Genomic DNA, 19965 nt, shown 5'->3' on the forward strand with positions numbered 1-19965 from the left:
TTTGTATTAAGAGAACTTAAAATCCACTATACAGAAAACAAATACCAGGACTGAAAATAAAATGAGGCAATATTACGTCCACTGCTCACACGTGTACCTGCACAGCAATTAAAACACTAGCAATCAATAGTTGAATCTGTATGCTAACTGGAAAAAACTTAACCAAACCCACATACCGCTTTTGTTTCCCGATCGTGATGACACTGGATTGAAACGAGCGAGCATTTCTAGCCAGTTCCATCAAAGTATCTCTCACCCAAGGGAGGAGAAAGGGACACACCACTCAAAGACTGAAAAAACATCTTCGCCACAGAGTAGGTATCCGTCCAGAAACCTTCCGTATCTTTAACTGGCGAAAAACCAACACAACAATCCTGTTTTGTGGTAGCCTAGGAACAGATTTAAGCAACGAAAAGAACACTGACAAATGTGAAAGTCTGAGGTACTGTTAGAGCCGTGAGGTCTAAGCTGACGCACAGGCAGAACAGTCTAAGGACATCGCCGCTTCTCTTTACGCTGCCTCTGTCCTACATACACATAACTGCAGCGAGTTCCAAAGCCCTGAGAAGCTTGGGGGCGGGTGGGGTGTGTGTTTTGGTTCTGTTGTTGTGGGTTTTTTTCTCCACAGCAATTAAAAACATTCTAATAATTGGTCGTGACTCTGCTCCTTCAAACCCGAACTTGGCAGACAGAGATTTTGTAAAGCTTTCTGGAACGGGATGCAGATAACCTGCCACAGAATTTCTGCGTGCTCTGTGATGGGTTGAAAAAGAAGTCTTTATTAGAACTCAGACTTGTTTACTCCTTGCAATGAGCACTGTCATTCCAATTCCTGTAATTAAATCCACAATTTTGACAGCTGAAACTGTAGGAATAATTGCACTGTTAGTCAAAATAAGTTGCTACTGTTCAGACTGTTGCCAAGAATGTTTTAAAGGCTTCTACTATGTGTTTAAAGTAAATCTGAACTGAATCTTCATCCATTCCACCTCGCTTCATTTCCGGAGCAAAGATCTTAAAAATCTTTCCTTTTACTAGGCAAACTTTAAGCCCCAAACAAGATTTTCCGCCATACTATTGCTACATTCCAGTACAACATAAATATCATACAAAACACTTCTACAGATCAGTAAGTAGCGCAGATGATGTATTTTATATAATCACACGTCTCTCTCCCATAATATCATTTCCCATACATGAAAACAACCTGAAGCCAGTCAGTGTTTCAGAAATCTTGAGAACTCGTACACCAAATACACTGAGAATACATCATCTGAAATTCATCCATTGTACCAGTATCTCGTACCAGCAACCTTCAACATCATTTCTGTCATGAGACACAGGAGCCAACACTACCAAGCGCTGAAGACGACTTTCCAACCACTTTTATTTTTCAGTCAACGGTTAGAGAACGCCAGCACAATTCCAACCACAAAAGAAGAAGTTTCATCACAAATTAGCAGGTAACACAGGCACCATAGTAGACAACAAAAAGCTTTACAAGAAAATTTTGCATTCAAAGGCCAGCTGTGTTTAAAGCAGAACAAAGCAGCTCATAAAACACAGTACTTGAGATGCGTACCCTGTGTACTTCGTATTTTCTGCACCTGAAAAGTGGCTCGGTTAATAAAACAAGATGCACTAAAACAGCAGCTACTCCACAAAAGTATCCCCTTCTTACTGCAAGAAGATGAGAAACAATCAAACATCGCCATATCTTGTATAACAACCCAGAAGGCCCAGTTAACAAATGGAGAAGCTGGAACAAAAGCAGGAAGCCACCTCCGACATCTAAAACGTGATTAAGGAAAGGTTTAGAAACACATCATTTACAGATAGAGGCCATCTGCAAAATTTTCTTCTTCCTTTTACGGTACCCATCAAGCAAACATACTCCTCCACAGGAAAAGAGGACTTGCCAATGACCAAAACCAGGTCTGTTTTATGAAGAGCTTAAAAACCTTGGGGGGGGGGGGGGGGAGGAACACCAAACATGCTAAAAACCAGAAAGCCTCTTAATATCCTAGTTTGCAGTGCACAATGAAACCAGATATAAAAACTAATTTGATATCTACAAAATTTCAGCCATGTTTGGATCTGTTTTAATCCAGCATATTCTGCGAAGAACTTCATCTATCAAAGTTGTCAGATGACTTCTTTTCTTATATACTTTACAATATAAAACTCCAGGTTATGTTAAAATTCCCTCAACAGCAAAAACGGCTTTTACTTTTGTCTTCCTCAGAACAGTGAGATATCCATTACAAATCAATTCCACTAAAAAAACCACTACCTTCTTGAAATTTAAATAGCTACTGGGCACAAAATAAATTACAAAAAATTACAATAAAATACTCCAGAAGAACTTATTGGTCTGATTAGAAACAGGCGCAACATTTGGGAACGCTCAGAAATCTAGTATCTTCAGAATTTGTGTTACTTTATATAATACCCAACAGACCTACTCATTTATTTAATAATTTCCCTATTCACAACGTTTGTTTGTTCCTTCCAATTAAATCAACAGGATTGAGTCCTGCCTCTCCAGAGGCCTTCTATAAAAGCAGAAGCTGTACTTCAGACTTTGATCGCGCAGATGTTTGGAACAGTTTGACTCTGCCTGCGCTTCAAAGAGGATTATAATGTGCTCAAAAATTCTTTGACCTGCAAAAAGAAACAAATATTGTCAATCAAACTAAGTATTTATCAACAGAAATATACAGCAGCTACATTTACCTCTCCATTGCTTTATGCTTTACTACAACCTACAGGAACTAGGAAAAACAATCTTAGGCTCGGCTATACCATTTCTTGTCCATCGAGAGCTTTTTCCAGCCATGGTACCTGTAATTTAGCAGGTGCGGAGAGAGACACATTGGAATGATGCTTATTCCTCCCCTGGTCCTAAAGTACAGCCCTACATCGCAAATGAACTGTCTTAAAGGCAGGTCTAACCTAAACACGAGGAAGATAATGACCACCTCAAAACATCTGTCATTTGGAAAACACCAAGTCACACCCACTACCAGAACAGCGTTCGTATTTAATTTCAGCTAACAACCCAATGCATCTAATTACTATGTTCCTTGGAATTTGAAGTTGACAAATAAAACCTAGCAAAACCATAGTACTTGTACTCAAAAAAAAAAAAAAAAAAAATCGGATTCCGCAGAACGATACCATAAATAGTTCAGCTGCTGTCAAACTCCATTCCCAGTATTTGAAGAGTGGCTCAAATGGCTACAACTACCTAAAAATTAGTAGTCATGTTCTGGCCCACAGAATGTTATCTAGAACCCCGAGTTGGAAATCCGTGATCCTACACAGGGCACCAAGACCTAGTACAACACCTCAAATAATCCATGCAATTGCGTGAGGACTGGATCCAAAAAAGGCAGCGTGCCAAGCAGTGGGCTAGCATTACTCTTATAAGTGTGGTCACTTAAGACATCTTACATTCAGGTCAGTACCAAAGGCTGCAGGAAGACAACATGCTGAGAAGGTGCTTCTTGCCACAGACAGGCGTGCCTTTTTTGTTGTGCCCCCTCCACTCCCCCTCTCCGAAAGGAAGAGAGGCATGACTCCTTCCCTTTAAACAAGCACAGGGGTAGGAAGAGGTGGCAGTGAGGGGCCAGGTCACCTTTTTTAAAAGCCAACAACCCAGCGGGTACAAGAGCCAAGGAATCCAGGGCTTAGACACACGACTCCCATCTCTCAGTTCCATGAGCATCCGAGCAACTCCGCTGAGCCTGAACTGGGAGCTCAAGCTGCACTACTGCATAGAAAGGAATCGACAATTCGCTGGAGAACGTGGTATTATTCTTTTGGCAGGGGCTCTCGTACACAGAGCCATCTGTAAACATTTTGTCCAAATTCTTGATGTGAAATGGAAACAGATCTTGGATCACATTCTCCAGCTGTGTCCCTTCCCTTCCTAGGTCAGGGGTCAAAGAAGTGGAAAAAGAAAAAAAAGAGGTCAAATCCCTTCACGTAGAGAAGGGAACACATAACAGTGCCAATACTCTGAGTTGAAAGTTATCACAGGAAAGCCACCCTCCGCTTTAGAAAGTAGCAACAGTAATACCGCATGATGAACCTGATCATGACTGACGCACTGGGCATGGTTTCAGGACGGGTCTTTGAAAGCAGGCATCGCAACAGAGGGGAGAAGGAAGCGTACAGGTTTTGGGTCCCCGCTGGACATCAGCGCACACCAGGGGCCAAAGCACCCGGCCTCATAAAGAGCATAGCAGTTCTGGGACTCCACTTTGCATACGCCAAAAAATAAGGTGAACGCAGGGCTTAGGCTGTTCCCAGGTAACCCAACAGCCACGCAGCACTAAACCCCTCTGAAATCCCATTTAGGTGCCTGAGTTTGGCCTTATCTCACAGTGCAGATGGGAAGCATATTCACTCCGCAGCTGCCATGTCCAGTCATTCCATCAATTAACAAGCTTTAAAAGAGCAGATATGATGAAGGCTGCTTTTAATCAGGTGAACGGTTCTATGCCTCAGTGGATTAACTGAGATCAAAGCACAAAGCTGCTTTTCACATTAGGTAAACAATTTCTTTCCAAAGAGCAGAAAAAAGTGCACATACTATTGCTAAGGTCTGCAACTCATTGCAACTACTCAAATAAAAGTCCTTGTCCTCAGCTGAATCTCATCATGATTCAAATACCAGACACCTGAGCAGTGAAAACATTGATGGGTTGGCCTAGCTTTAAAATATATATTACACCTTTTTGAGCTAAGGATTAGATCTTCTTCATGCAAACAGAAACCTCAATTTGAATTCTTTTTATATCAACTAGACTTTTATTTCCATGCCTTCAAATAAAACTAAAACTACTTCAGATATATATTTAGCATTACTTCCTGGACAAAATAAAAAGCTACATTTGAAAAGCACTCCCTGAAGTTTCAGACCACTGCTGTTGAGCAGCATTTTGAATAACACTTTAATAAACACAACTGACGGCAAAAGCTTTAACGATAATGCCAATTTAATAAACCAGACTAAAATTAAGCAGTATTGCAGCAGGCTAGAAGACTGTGCATTATCAGAGTGTTAACTCCATCACTGAAATATTTTAGAAGGATGATTATACATTTTTAAAGCAAAGGATCTCTATTTGCAGTAGCTGTACTGCCCTTTGCTGCGAGACGCTAACCAGAAGAGAGGAAAACCCATCCTATCCTTCATTTAGCTAGAAATAACTGCAAAACTTAAAACAGTTTGCCATTGGCTCACTGCATTGGATCAAAATTTGGCTGCAGGTTCAGTAAACTCACCCTTCAATTTTCCGCTGAAATGGTTTTGTACTGTATTTTCAGTGTACCTGGAACCAGAATTCTTTCATAGCCGAGCACTGGAGGTTTGACACTCTCACACCTCATACAAGGAAGACTTTACCCCAGACATCCAACTCAGACCTGCATAGCCTTCGTTTCCTCTCCCTCAGCAGCCATCCCCATCCTCTCCCACCCCCATCACATTTCTCAGGGCACCTGCACAATGTTAGAGGCAGGACGTAGCAAATAACAGTTCTTTTACGCAGTTGAGGGTTACTTAAATTAGAAATTATATTTGCAAACAAAGCTACGAGCGAAAGTCTTTTCAAACAAGCCTGGAATATTTCCTTCCTTTTTTTTTTTTTTCTGTCTTAAAGGTAAATTAATGTAGGAAATAGCATGAAAAAACACGGATTCTAAGTCTACTCTGACTTGAAAGAATGCTCTACTTGGAGATGCAAAGTATCCTGAACTTGTTTTGACATGCTGGCAATAAACCTAAGTCATCAGTTTGCTCTGCTTGTGAAATTTTACCTTTTCAGTCATGTGATCATGTCTGTCCTTTTTGCCTTTGAAGTCTTCATTAACATCTAATGTTAATATAGGAATTTCCTGTAGATATTCAAAATCTGTTCTGTATTGGGATAGGAACAAAGAAACTATTACTGGTTGAAAGCAGTATACATCATTCAAGCCCTTGTCAGCATTTTCATTGTTAAGAATCCCATGAGAAGAACTGCATATATAAATTACAGCTGTGAATTCTGAATATAAAGCAGCTTGAATTTACAGTGTGGCTCCTAGGATATATTATTGATTCTTGAACATTCTGTTCTCCCAGCACCTAAAGTTAAATTCAGCTGTGTATTAAAATTAGTTCAGCTGAATCAAGTTCTCTTCACATAGAGCTCTGAATAGCAGAGAAGGCACATTGCACACCCTAGCAATAATTAACATGCTGTAAAGCCAATAGACCTAAGGAAGTATAGATAGAAATATTCCTGCAGTTTAACTTCACATATCATAGGAAAAGCTGCAGTTTCACTGGTGGAAAAAGCATTACGGAACATCTTTACAAAGATTCATCCATCTTTATGTAACCATTAAACAAACCCTACCTCAGTGTCCTATGCTGAAGCCAACTTTCATGTTTGTAGTGAAGCTTCTCCAGATATTCAATGGGAATTTCTTGCTCTTCATCTCTTCCACGTAAGTAAATCCTATTCAAACATTTCTGAAGGCAAAAGATATTAAAAAAGAAATGGGGTTGTTTTGGGTTTTTTTTGCAGGCCTACAGAGGAACTCTAGTTTGCTGAAGTGGGGTTTTTTTGCCAACGCTTCCTACTGTGCTCAATATGCCACTCTGCCAAAGATGAATATTCAACTTGCTATCTTATGAGCACAGAAACATGCCACAATCAGCTGATGGAGCCCGCAGACTACACACAAAATCAAAGAAGGACCCAAGGAAATGTATCATGTTATTTCTCCACTACAAGGAAAGGTCTCACATAAGCTCTTTATTAAAAGAAGGGATACCGGTGTATTGCACGAAAAGAGCACAGAAATACCCATTTGACATTAGAGACAGGCATTTCAAAATCTCATTATATAGTTCTGGCTCTTGGGAACCCAGTTTTCAAATGTATTAAATCATTTGTTCCTGTCCCGACCACATCCAAAGCCTCAACAACAAGCCAATCAAAACAATCAAAAACTATTATACTTTGTAATTTAAATATATGTTCCTGACTTAAAGTGGAAAAAAAAAAAAAAAAGCCCTTAACAGCAAGCCTAGTAAAGAAGCCCTCAAAGAAACTCCAGCATGTTACATTACACAGTTGTTTATAACAAAGTTGAAAGCATGAAAGTTGGAAGCAACCTTTAATTTAATTACTGCAACTAGAGCTCTCAGAGGTCTCCTAAACTCTTACATTTTTCTGTTGTTCAGCTAAGTTTCATACTCAAAAGATACATTCATTATGTAGTTTTCTCCTTTTAAAAAATAGGAGATGCCCAAAGATCAAAGCAGCGTCATAAAGCCTCACAGGCAGCAGGTGCATTCAGCTGGCTTAGCTCCACTCCTCCAGCTGAAAAGGCTTCACACACACCCACCCTCAAATCAGCTGTGACATTAACTGTAAGTTATATCCATCATAGCTATGTTCCTATAGCTATTTTGTACTTTCCTCTTTTTTTTTTTCAGTTCCAGTGGTATTTTCTTGTTTGCTCGTCTTATATTCTGTTTTTCTAATTACGAAAACATCATCATCATATTTTTTTTAAAAAATACACAGGGTACCTCTGAAAGAACATTCTTTAAGTGTTTCCAGACTGTATTAGTCATAACGCAAGTATTATTGTCTTCAGGGGAATACTACAATCTGAACTGAATACTAATCAGTGAAAGATATGGGTCATTCAAGATTTTGAAAAGATTACATTTCAAGGAGAATTTCTCAACTGTTTGCTTGCCCGAGACATCCAAAGCAATCCCTAAAACAAAGATACAGTGGTATGCAGTGACACACAATTGTGACGTTACGGGACTTCACTGCAAGCATAGTATTCTTCCATCATAAGAAAAGTGTAGAATCATAGTTAAACCCTATATTTAAAAAAAAAAAAAATACCATGGAAGCATAGACAACGATCAACTTTTACAGGCTAGGCACAGAACATGTACTCTCATTCTCTGTGCCGTCATAGGTTTTTATTCCTCACCTCAGGAGTGGCCCTGAGATAAATGATCCCATCCAGCGCCAGGCTTTGACCAAACTGCTTATTCATCCAGTTGTGCCAGTCTTGGTAAATGGTCCATTCAGTTTCATTCATGCAATCCGACTCATATAAATTAGCTGCAAAAATATATCTGTGAACACAAAATAGTTACATAAACAAAAATAAGCTTGAACACAGTTATCACTTTGTTTGCCTGAAGTACTGCACAGTAACTTGAAAAGAAGCTGAGCACAGTAATTCTGTAACTTTTTTGATGTATGCTTGGACTGGAAATAAACTGTCAGTATCCGCATCCTCTTTAACTCTGTCCACGGCAGCTGCCCATAGCAGCGTCCACAACAAGCAGTAACATCTGCAGCTCGGGTATCTGTTCAGCAACATGCTACAAACCACCACTGGTTTGTACGCTGTGGTCATTTATTTACGATATATCAGAACACAGCAAATGCCTAATGATTACATGACGGGATTTAGTTATCAAATCTAACCTCCTGAATCCAAAACCAGAGGGTATGGCAATATGAAATAGCTAGGCACCTTTCAAGAAACATAAAAGAAAACAAGACTAAGTGACCAAAAAAAAAAAAACCAAAAAAAAAAAAAACCAAAATCCCTCTTGACTCTTCTTGATGCCTAATCCCCTCTTTTCTTTGGGGGGAACATGCATTCACAAATGATAAAAAAAACCTACCCAAAAAGAATGAGAAACTACACATAGTTAAAGTTATACAACAAAACTATAAACCCTCAAACCAGTAATTTTACTTCGCTGTCAACACCAATGAGAGAAACATAACAAACCACTTATTGAGGTTATTGTGATTCACCAGTATCAAAATTATGCCGTAAGGAGGTACGGAACTCAGTCACAGTCTGCTTTTCATGTATTTGTGCATTTTACATAGGAGAATTTTGATCTTCATTTTAAGGACTTCAGTCCAACAAACCTGTCGCTGTAGACAGATCGCTCGAAGAAGACCACAGGATTCTCCGCCTCTCTGAGTTTGCCGTCAAGGGATCTGAGCTGAGCCCGGATCCTGCTGAGACACGCATATGTCTGGAAAGTGAAAGACCACCTCTCTGGCTTATCATACATCATACGAAGCACATTTCCGCCACTCTTCTGCGATGCAGTCAGCTCCTGGTTTTAAACACATACAGTGACCATTTAAGTTGAGGAAATGGATGATTAAGGTAAAACAGAATTGCTCTACTACGTTAAAGCCATTCAGCCTTTATTTCAGGTTTACAGTTGCAACATTTACCTTTCAACCCTATTTGTAATGCAAGGCGGAAATGATAGCAATGTTATTCCTCCCATGGCACTGAGCTGAACCAGCAACTCTGCAATCTACAACGTCAAAATGCTCAAGTACCAAAATACTTTGATCACTATTTACAACCTTTAATCAAAGAACAACATCCTATCAGTACAAAAAGTCAATAACATCGTAGAAAAATCCATGCTCCTTTTACTCTGACAAGCGTGAGTTTCAAGTCGGGCTCGTTTCGTTTTTCCCTTTATTAATTACAGTTCCTATGTTAACAGCTGTTCATGCAGCATCCTAAGATATGATTATGCTCTCATCTTACCTGGGAGGTTCAGAACAGACTCCAGGCCAAAGATCTGCCTCCGCCCACGAGGGAAATCAAACACCTTGTGACAGTCACTAAAGCTCACGGAAACAGAAAGCTGCATGCCTCAGTTTTACTGGAAAACACAGCCTATCAAAGGTGACTGCTTCTGTCCAAATCTTTTTGCTACACTAACAGCACATCCAAATATTGACATATTTTCATATTTCAGATTTCATCCTCGTCTCCAATTCCCTGCAACCACACCTACTCTAGTAAACCAAACATGCCCAGAACCGTGCTCCGACACCATGGCCAAGCAGCACACAAGAGCAATATCCACAGCACTGAGCCTTCCAAGCCTCCAAAAGGAGGTAGCTACATGCCATGCTATTTCGGCAGTCCCCGGGCTAACCTACTGCCTCAATTGTGCCTAGCAAGAGCTTGGAAGGGTTCTAGCTGGCACGGGACAGAAGTCTGTTAGGGACAGGGGACATGGCCTGGTTACACTAGCCAGGATATGCCCCTCTACTCTCTAATCAAGTAGAGAAGCTGCAGCTACAGTGACCTTTCACAAGTCATATGACCCTTATTTATCAGTTTCGCCAGTAAGAAATAAAAGATATAGAACTATGCTCTAGAAAAGATTCCAATATCCTTGAAAAACATTTTATGAAAAAGCACAGTGCTAAACCGACTTAAGTATTTCAGGTGCAACTTTCATAAGAACTAACAACTACAAAAGCAGGAAGACACACCTCTTTCAATGCACACACACACGTAAAAATGAAATTCCTGTATCTCCCCCCCTCCCTCGTACTGTGGGGTAATGTAAGCACCAGCTTTCTCCAAGATGGAAAAGTAAAAGTCTACTTTTTGGTATTAAACTATATTAAAAAAGCAATAATCAAGATCTTTAATGCTGATAACTGTTCTCCGAAAAGGGAAGGAACATAGAAAAGAATAGGCAAAGGCTCTGTCTAACTCTGGAAAAAATGTAGCCGAGGAAAAGTTAGGAACAACGCGCCTCCATTACAAGTTTAAATGTAGTTAACCCAAGTACATTGTACTTTTGCCAGATCTAAATAAGAAAAAACTTTTACAGTTCATCAAAAGCTGTCTACACAGCGATAACTTTGGCCACTAGGTAGCAGCTGGATTGCCAACAAGTAGCTGAGAGAAAAAACACCACTATAAACAATTTAGCAGTACGTCATTATTTGCTAGACATTTCGGAGGACACCTTCCAGGACACCTGTGCAACCCTCTGCTCTCACCTGGTTAGTTCACAGTAGCTAAAAGTAACTTCTGCCTAACTTTTTTCCCCTCCCTTGCTCTTACGCACAAAATAGAACAGGCTTTTATTGTTTTTATAATTTGCATCTTGATGTTGAATAACATTTATTCTATAATGCACAGAGCAGACTGAAAACAGGAACTCAAATATTACACTAAGAATCAGCAAAAAAGTTGCTACCACATATACTTTCTAAAATACCTAGTCTATCAAATATATTGTTGTTCTGAAATTAGAAGATTTGACTGGTTGTGTTTCGAGGTTTGGGGTTTTTTTATATTGAAAATTTCATCTTAGTTTCTTTCACCATACCTCGCAATCCTCTTCAGGGTTTTGCTGAACATTGCACCATCTAGCTACAGGCTCAGGAACAACTTCCCATTCCTCATCAGCTTGTTTGAGAATATTCACAAATGTCGATTTCCCTGCAGCTGTGGAAAAAACATTCAGGAAGAATGGCAGTCAAAAGACATAGATAGTATAATCATTTACATACTACACAACTCTGGTTTGAAGTCCCATAAATGAGCCTCCCACACCCGTGTACTTTTGACTTCATGACAAGTATCAATTAGAGACCACACATCACCTTGTACCACACATCATCAATTAAATGAGCAACAGGAGTTTCTTTATTATTTTGTACCACACAACACCAATACCAAATTTAACAAAAAAATCAATGCTGACAAAAAGTCTCAGCCCACATCAATTATCTAAATTCTAGGAAATTACAGCTGAAATTAGAACATCAAGTGTTATGTTTTTTTGAAGCTACTTAGTGGTCCAGTCTCAAGGCATGAAGTTGCTGTCTTCCTAAGTTACTTTAAGAAGGAAAATGAAAAATCAAGCAATGACAAAAGAAACGTAAAGTAGAAGTGACGGTTTCTCAAATGTAGATAGAAAGATGCATTACTAGTTAATTACTACAGCACAGAAGTCATCAACCTGCCGCCAATAGGAAAAAAAAAAAAAAAAAACAACAACTACGGAAATTTTTGATCTTTAAACCTGAGACAAGCAAATCACTTGGCTATCAACCACCAAAGTACGTATCTGGAAACAAACTGACACCCCGCCAACTCCTATCCTTCATTTTAAGCACAGCTCCTTGCCAAAAACAAAACCCAAAATAACAAAGAACTAATAAAAGAAAGAAACACAGACAACAACAAACCCCCCAAAGAAGAATACCGCACTAGGAACAGCCCGTCACTTTTCCTGCTCTTTACAACAGTTAAGCAGGCTTCTCTTGTTAATTACAGGATGAGTTTCACCTGACAGGCTGCATTTACACAGGCGTTTTACACTACAATCAGGAGAGACGGGGGTGAAGTCTCATCCAGGACTTCAGTGCAAAAAAAGTAATTTAAAAAGCCTAATAGAAAGCTTTTCCCCCCCACCTCCCAAACCTCGTTATTTTTATAGCGTTAATTCCTGAGGCTTTTAATTCAGGGTAAAGTTTCTGAAGTTATGCACACAATCCCAGACTGGCAGGGGTCGGAAGGGACGGACCTCTGGAGATCACCCCGTCCACCCCACCCCACCCCCCCCCCGCCAGAGCGGGGGCACCCAGAGCAGGTTGGGCAGGAACGTGTCCGGGCAGGTTCGGAACATCTCCGGAGGAGACTCCACAGCCTCTCCGGGCAGCCTGCGCCAGTGCTCTGCCACCCTCACAGGAACGACGTTTCTCTTCATGTTGAGATGCGATTCCCCGTGTGCCAGTTTGTGCCCGGTGCCCCTTGTCCTGGCGCTGGGCACCACTGGAAAGAGCCTGGCCCCATCCTCTCCACGCCCGCCCTTTAGATATGGATAAGCGTTGATGAGGTCCCCTCTCAGCCTTCTCCCCTCCAGGCGACGCACCGCCCGGCTCTCTCGGCCTCTCCTCGCAACAGAGGTACTCCAGTCCCTGAGCACCTCCGCCGCCTTATTAACGGCCTCGCTCGCACCACACAGCCCGTCTGGCTCCCTCCCGCCTCCCGACCTGACTGACAGCGGGGAAAAAATGCGAGGGAGCCGCGGTGCGGGCGGCCGCCGAGCCCCGGAGCCCGGCTCCCACTCACCGATGTTGCCCTCCACGGCCACCTTCTTGATCCTGCCCTCCAGCCGCCCGCGCTTGGGAGGAGTAGCCATGGCGGCGGCAGCAACGGCCCCAACGGAAATAACCGCCGCCCTCGCGCCCGCCTTCGAATTTGGCGCCCCTGACGTCACCGGCGGCGCCCCCGGCGGGTGGCCCCGTGGGACAGAAAAAGGGGTTGGGGGGGGGGGGGGGGGAGGGGGGAGGCAGCGGGGAGCGGAAGGGCGCGGGGCGCGCAGGACGGGCGGTCGAGCGCGGCGCTGCGGATCGAGGCAGAGCTGCGGATAGGACGAGCACGTCGATGGGCGGGCGCCACCCCTGCCACGAGTCGGTCAGTTCTCGGCAGCAGCGCCCCACGCCGGAGGGTAAAGGACGCACAGGGCAGCGACAGGCGCTCACAAGCAACCGTTTGCGTCAAAAATCGTCCAGAAATAGCTTAAAAGTGAGTGGCAGGTAGGATTTAAAGGCGATAAAGGCCACTCTTCAGATGGTTATTGTTGAAAACCCCCAAACAGCCACCAAACCCATCCTTGGCAACGCGTTTCCCAAAACACCATCGTAGCGTATGACCGTTTGGGTTCTCGAAGGACTGAGTAAAATGGGGGGGAAAATCGTCAAATAGATGAAAGGGGCACAGGCAGCGCGGCAGCCCTGCCCAAGGCACATTCCTATGTTCCAACTGCGCCTGCCCTCTGGGACCAGCATCCCTTCGTGCCCTCCCTCAAACACACCAAGTTTTGGGATGGAAGTAAAAACCAGATTTTTAACCCGCTTTTGAGCCTGTCCAGCTGCACGCCGGAGCCGACTTACCACCAGCGGAGATGGCAGAGGAGGGCAGGCAGAGGGCATCGGAAGCGGACAGGAGGGCAGGAAAACCGGAGCGCTGCAGATGTCAAGGGGGTTGCAGGAGGCTTTTAAGAGAAAAAAAGAAAACCAAGAAAAAGGCACCTGTGCAGCCGAAAGCCGAATGCGCGCTTCGTGGGGAGCGGGTGCCCAGGATGGGCTCCCGGTAGCCAAGCTCTCCGAAGCCCCCCCTGCCCCCGATTAACACCACACTGACGGTGGTAGCGGGAATCCCGCACCCGGCTCCGTCCCTACTAGGTACAGTCAGGTCACCAAACACGGAAATGAAAAGGGTATCAGGGTGTTTTATTGCTATTGTGTCTGCCTGCAATACAAATATTCACAAATTCAGACAAGTCAATTACAAAAAAGAAAAAACAAACAAAAAAAAATTTAATTTGTATGTGGAACAATATACAGGGAAAAAAAAAATCTATCTACAAGATAATTTAGAAACAAGTTCAAGAAGGAAATAAAGACAATCATGGTCAAACATAGCTATTTATTTTCTCTTATAAACAGCCTTCAGTTTCTTATTGAAAAAAAAAAAAATCTAGAATTTAAATATTTTGTCCCATCACATACAACAATCTGTATACATTATTTACAACTCTCAAATAAACATGTTGCAGATTTTCAGACATTCAACTTTTTTTTTCTTTTTAATCAAAAGCTGTTCTCATTTAAAACTAAAATATCAATCAGTGACTACAACCCGAAGCAATATTGGCACAGTTAGCTTACAGTAAGGGTTCTCATCTCGCATTTTACATTTTACATCGCGTTTTCTCCCATATATTTTAGGATTCTAAAGGAGAAGGAAAGGTTAGTGTTGCTCTTGTGATAACTTCTTTTTTCTCCCTTCAAAAATGGCCTTTTATTGAAGCCTCGTTCACTTTTATTGCATTCTTCTCTCTCCTCCATTGCACATGAAGGAATGTGCTTCGAGGTACTACGCAACACAACCACAGCACACCCGAGTAGTAAAACGGCCTTGAAAATAAGTGTTCCCTCCGCGACACGGCTCTGAAAAATGTCAGAAGTTGCAAACGTACAAAAATAATGAGTATAGTTTAGTGGCTATAAAAATTAATTTCCCCTAAAAATACAATACTCTATGAACAATTTCGGGAATTGGTTTTTCAAAACAAAAACGTAATCTGGTATTTACCTAGACTGTGATCTTCACCTGGCAAGAGGAAATGGGAAGAAAAGCAGGAAAATAAAAAGGTTTATCGCTTAAAATAACTGACGTTAGTCTTGTCTTAAAAGAGAAGATATCCAGGAAAAGATGACAGGCAGCTGGAAAATTGCTAGTGGTTTTAGTAGTGCAGTTTGGAAAAACCACAACCGATCCCAGCAGTGAAGGAAACGAGACCCAGTGCACCGGGGAATCTTCTTGTGAAAGGGAAGCAAGGAGTCTGTGTTCCTGCCGCAGCGTTTTTAAACAGTCCAGCTAAAAGGGGGCGGTTTATATACAGTAATACAGCACTAGGCAGGTAGGAAGGGGACAGCAGGTAGCAAGGAAAAAAACAACTATCCAAAAAGGATGTGTTTGTAGGAAAATTGTGTCTGGCGAGTCAAGAGAAAGGGACGGGGGAGGCGAGAAACCGAAAGGAACAGTCGGAAAGGGAAGTCAAGTCCATAGCAGCAAATAGGTATCCTTACCTGGTCAGTGAGTGTCAGGGAGACGGGGAGAGTGTTCAGTTCCTAAGTACTGAATCAGGACAGTGCTCCTCTACATCTTAAAGTCAAAGCGAAAGTTCAAAGCTCTACATTGCATAGTAAGCAGGAAAAGAAACTCGACACTTGCAGACGGGCCACCTGCCCCTTGAAACCTCTTTTCTCCCTTCAGCTACCGGCAATGGCAGAACGTGGTGTTTTTATTTTCTATTTGCACGATTAACTCGTATGCCTGACTTGGATTTGACAGGCTTGAAAAAATGATTTCTGCGAAGGTTAACGCATCCGCACCACCTAAGCGGTGCCAACACGCACACCGCTGGCTGAGCTCGGCAGAGTCTGTCCCATCCTGTCTCGAGGTAGATGACCTCCTGAAGCGACCGCCCAAGCCACTGCCACGTTCTTACACGCTGGTAGCTGAAAAACACCACAAACTACAGAATTTAAGGACCCTCTTATACTGGAAGCCCTCAGCCAGAACTGGTGGCCCACTCTGGTTTAACCCCCCCAGCACCTTCCACTCCCAGTGACAACGAAGCAGGGAGTTTTTGTCTCAAAGCGCTCGTGACACACAGTGGAGTCCGTCTGTAAGGTGGGCGTAGAGCAGCGCGAGGTTTGTTCAGGGTTCATTGCTCTGGGGTTGATTGGGGGGGGGGGGGGGGGGGGGGGATGTGGGGAGGGGGCTAAAGGGGTTGTCCTCCCTTTTCCCCCCAGCAAATGCACTATTTTAGAAACACATTCACTCCATCCAGATTCAGTTTGTACAACGTGGCAACTTCTAGTTTAGCATTTCAATGTGCCCTTACTTCCAGAGTGTAAACGCACGTCAACTTCTGGTCCCATATCTTTTTGAAGCAAAAAGAAACAATTAAAAGCTGCAAATATAAACAGCATAGGGATACTAAATCCCAAACACTGCATAACGTATCTTTAATCTTGTTATTTTCAAGTGTTGTATAATTAAACAATGTGTTCATACAGCTGTCAGGCAAATCATGATCTCCAAGCTTTTATTACATGCCTAGAAGCTATTCTGTAAAAAAGTGTTTTCTACTGCCCGATACTAAATACAAAGAATATACTAACCACATAAAACTAATTATTTTTTTTTTTTTTTACATAATACATTGTAATTCCAATTGGCTGAACTGCAGCAGATGCCTCTGAATTTCTAGAATTGGCGATTTAAAAAACAAACAAACAAAAACCTTCCCAAGCAGAAGTATGCCAAAGAAGAGAACTACTGCACTGCTATCACTCCAAGGAAATCCTCACTTCTAAATATTTTTCTTTTGGGTTTCTTGCTAGTACACGACACCAAACCGATGAGACAGCTTGAAATCTAACAGAGGATATCTCCTATTTAGCACCTTGGCGCCAGCTTCTGCCATTCTCGCTCTCATATTTTGCTGCCACGTGCTAACACAAGCTCTGGCGCTGGTTGAACGGCTCCTCTCCAGCACGCGTTCCCTGCACACCGAACATACACACGCAGCCTCTGGAGCAGCACTCTGGCTCCACTCAGCAAAGAGGTTTTCATTGGAAAGTTTACAGGATTTTTGACACCAAACTGCATCCGCAGCGCCCTTCACACCTCAGTAGCTGCAAATTTTCAGTCATTAAACACTCCTCAGATAGAAGCAGGCATAAAAGTCTGCGTGTGTAAGATCACGTTCTTAAATTCAGCGCCCTGCATGACTGAAGACTGCTTAAAATAGCGCAGCTCCAATTTGGGAGTTAAGCTGCTTTTGCATAGTCAGGTGGATGCTGACGGCTCCCGCAACTCTGAAAAGATGACAGTCTTCTGTGTTATTCAGCCCTGAACTAAGAGAGCCCTCCTCCACTGCACTGCCATCCTCCCACTCCCAAACCAGGCTTCCGTAGTCACGTCCAGATGAGGTGTCAGGGACGCTACTCAGTTCAGAACAATCCTGCAACTGCAAAGACATCACGAACGATGTGTGCCGTCCATGGAAGTACTGCATTCCCAGCTACCTTGTGTCACACATACCCTACAGCACCCAAAAAGGAACGCTTTCTCCCCTACTGTTCAACTGGAGGGTACTTGCCCAGTACAACACATGGGACATTCTACCCATGGGAGCTCCATCTTTCTTACCAGCCCATTCCTCAACTCCAGACAGCAGCGCTGAGCTGCCACAGCACTGACCAGCCAACAGAATTGTAGAAATCCAACGTTTGCCAGACCAGCTGTGTCCTATGAACAGAAGGACTGACAAAAGCATTGGGGTGAATACTGCAGTGACAGGTGACTCGCCTAAGGAAAGGAAACTGCGCTCGTGCTTTGTGTTTGCTTTTGCCTCTGATCTTCTTATGCCTTGTGCATATTTTTCCCACCCCCAACTCCCTGATGAGGTAACAGACATTGAGCGTCTGCCCTCTTTTCCTCCCATGTGTGCGTACGCATACAGGAGAGTCAAGATCCCTAGGGCTGAAAAGTGATAAGACCTTAGTCCATTTTTAAAACCACAAGTTTGTTCAAACATCTGAGGGAGAGCCCTCTTTGCATCATCAGCTTGACTCAGTGTGGACTGTGGTAACTCCAGTCCAATCCCTATACTTAATGTTAAAAAAAACACAATATAGAAGTCCTTTCCCTTGACATCCACACATTAAGAAAACTCATTAACTGTCTGATGTACAAAAAGCCAAAAACGTAAGGATAACTGAAAATTTCACTTGTCCTTTGAGCAGATTATAATGGGCAACAAGATTGAACTGCAAAGGAGCCAAATACATTCTACGTTTTCTCAAACTGTAACGATGCTTTGAATGAAACCAAGGGCTGTCTTAATTACAAATACTAAACTGCAAGTGTTTTGCAAGCAGCCTCCCTATCTAACATTAGTGTAGCCAAACCTAAATTCAGTATGAACACCACCGCATTATCACTCGGAGAGACAGAAGAGGTAACAGAACATTAAACTGCTTCTCCAGGAAGCAGTTTAAGCAGATGAGGAGATTTAACGCCACTGAAGAGAACACAGTTCTTAAAATAACCTTCAGGTGCTTCTGAAATACATCATTTTAACTCAGTAGTGATTCTAGTCTCCCAAATGAGTGCACTATTACTGGGCTTAGATGTTTATTAGCTGGCTATACGAATAGCCACTTACATACTTTACAGGCTGCTGCCCAGCGTTTTCCACTTTACTCAGCATTTTCAGTCAAGCCAAGGCGCACAAAATGTAAGCTCAACTCTTCTGTCGCATGCTAACCTTGGCTTCACCCGTAAATTTCAGAGGTTCACAGGCCAGTCTAACGTACACCCGTCAGTTAAGGTCTTCACGTTCTTCAGGTCTAAAAAACAGTGGGTTTGCAGAGTCACAATCTAGCCAAGCCTAGCAACATTAACCACTTAGTGTACTGTATTTGGCAACTAGTGATATCACGGGATAGCACGCTGTAGAACATAATACAGGTTTCTTTGAATCCAAAATACAACAGCTCTGACAACATCCATAAATGAACAAGAGAGCTAGTCGTACAGGCTTCTGCAATGGGAAACCTGACTGATGCTGTTGCAGCAGAAATTTCCAAGTCATCCTCTGTGGATCACCCCAGAGGCTAACATCACAGGTGATTCTCATTTCTGGTTTGAGAAAACACAAGGCTAGAGAGGCATAGAGACTCAGCCAGGTGGGGGAAGGCCACGTTTTGATCAGGTTTTCTCAGAAACAGAAGATGCACTTAGCAAATTGCAAACCACTACAAATCCACTAGTATGTTCCTATTACTCTTCCCAACCGCTGCAGTTCCTTAGAGATGGGCTGTGATTTTAAAATGGGGCAGAAGCCCTTCACGCTAACATAAATCCAAAGTGGTCCATGAAATCATATTCCCTCCAAGAAACATTTCCTAACAAAGAACACACTGGCCACCAGAGCTCCTCCACAGAGCTAGGCTTTTTAGTCATAACTTACAGACATCATTTCACTAGTTATTTTTCAAGCCAGATTTTTCTTCATATTACCCCAGTGCATTTTTTATATTGAATATTTTTCCCTAACTATATTTGTGCAAACTAACCATTATTTGGCAAATACTAGTAAACTTAAGCAAAGTGACTAACCCAGGTTGATGATTCCCTTTTTAAAAATATAAAAGCAACTATGAAAAGCCAAAACCAACGGCAACAAACATGTTATTACTTGCGATGCGCAGGTTATTTGTAATTTTGACACCACCTTCATCATTTCAGTTTAGCGACTAGAACTTCGCCATCACTTTTCTTTATAAGAAAGATCTAGTTTTGAAAAATTCTATATTAATCTCTAAAAAAATAAGACAAATATTTGTATTAAAAGCTGGAGATCATTGATTTCAGTAAGTTATGGCTTTTTTTTTTTTAGTGTAAGCATATATATATTTTTCTAAAAGAAGTATCAGTAAGTGTCCTGGGTGTTAGTTCATATTTTCTGTTTCCAGCAAT

The 19965-nt window shown here is 42.3% G+C and overlaps 1 protein-coding gene and 1 long non-coding RNA gene across 2 annotated transcripts; both read right to left on the reverse strand.

The window, feature by feature from the left end:
• Positions 1–2090: 2090 nt before the first annotated feature.
• On the reverse strand, positions 2091–13042 carry DCK (deoxycytidine kinase; the record flags this gene model as incomplete). The annotated part of the gene is made up of 7 exons (XM_082482029.1): positions 2091–2664; positions 5830–5929; positions 6414–6529; positions 8020–8167; positions 8985–9178; positions 11222–11340; positions 12973–13042. The coding sequence occupies 7 exons, from the start codon at positions 13040–13042 to the stop codon at positions 2638–2640; spliced, it is 774 nt and encodes a 257-aa protein (XP_082338155.1). The 3' UTR covers positions 2091–2637.
• A 1074-nt stretch (positions 13043–14116) lies between these two features.
• Positions 14117–16166, reverse strand: LOC309671755. Its single transcript, XR_014269193.1, has 2 exons — positions 15001–16166; positions 14117–14855 (listed from the first exon to the last, which is right to left on the reverse strand). It is a non-coding gene; the product is annotated as an uncharacterized lncRNA (long non-coding RNA).
• Positions 16167–19965: the final 3799 nt, after the last annotated feature.

The sequence above is a fragment of the Vanellus vanellus genome (assembly GCF_965231255.1).
Source record: "Vanellus vanellus genome assembly, chromosome: 4".
NCBI lineage: Eukaryota > Metazoa > Chordata > Aves > Charadriiformes > Charadriidae > Vanellus > Vanellus vanellus.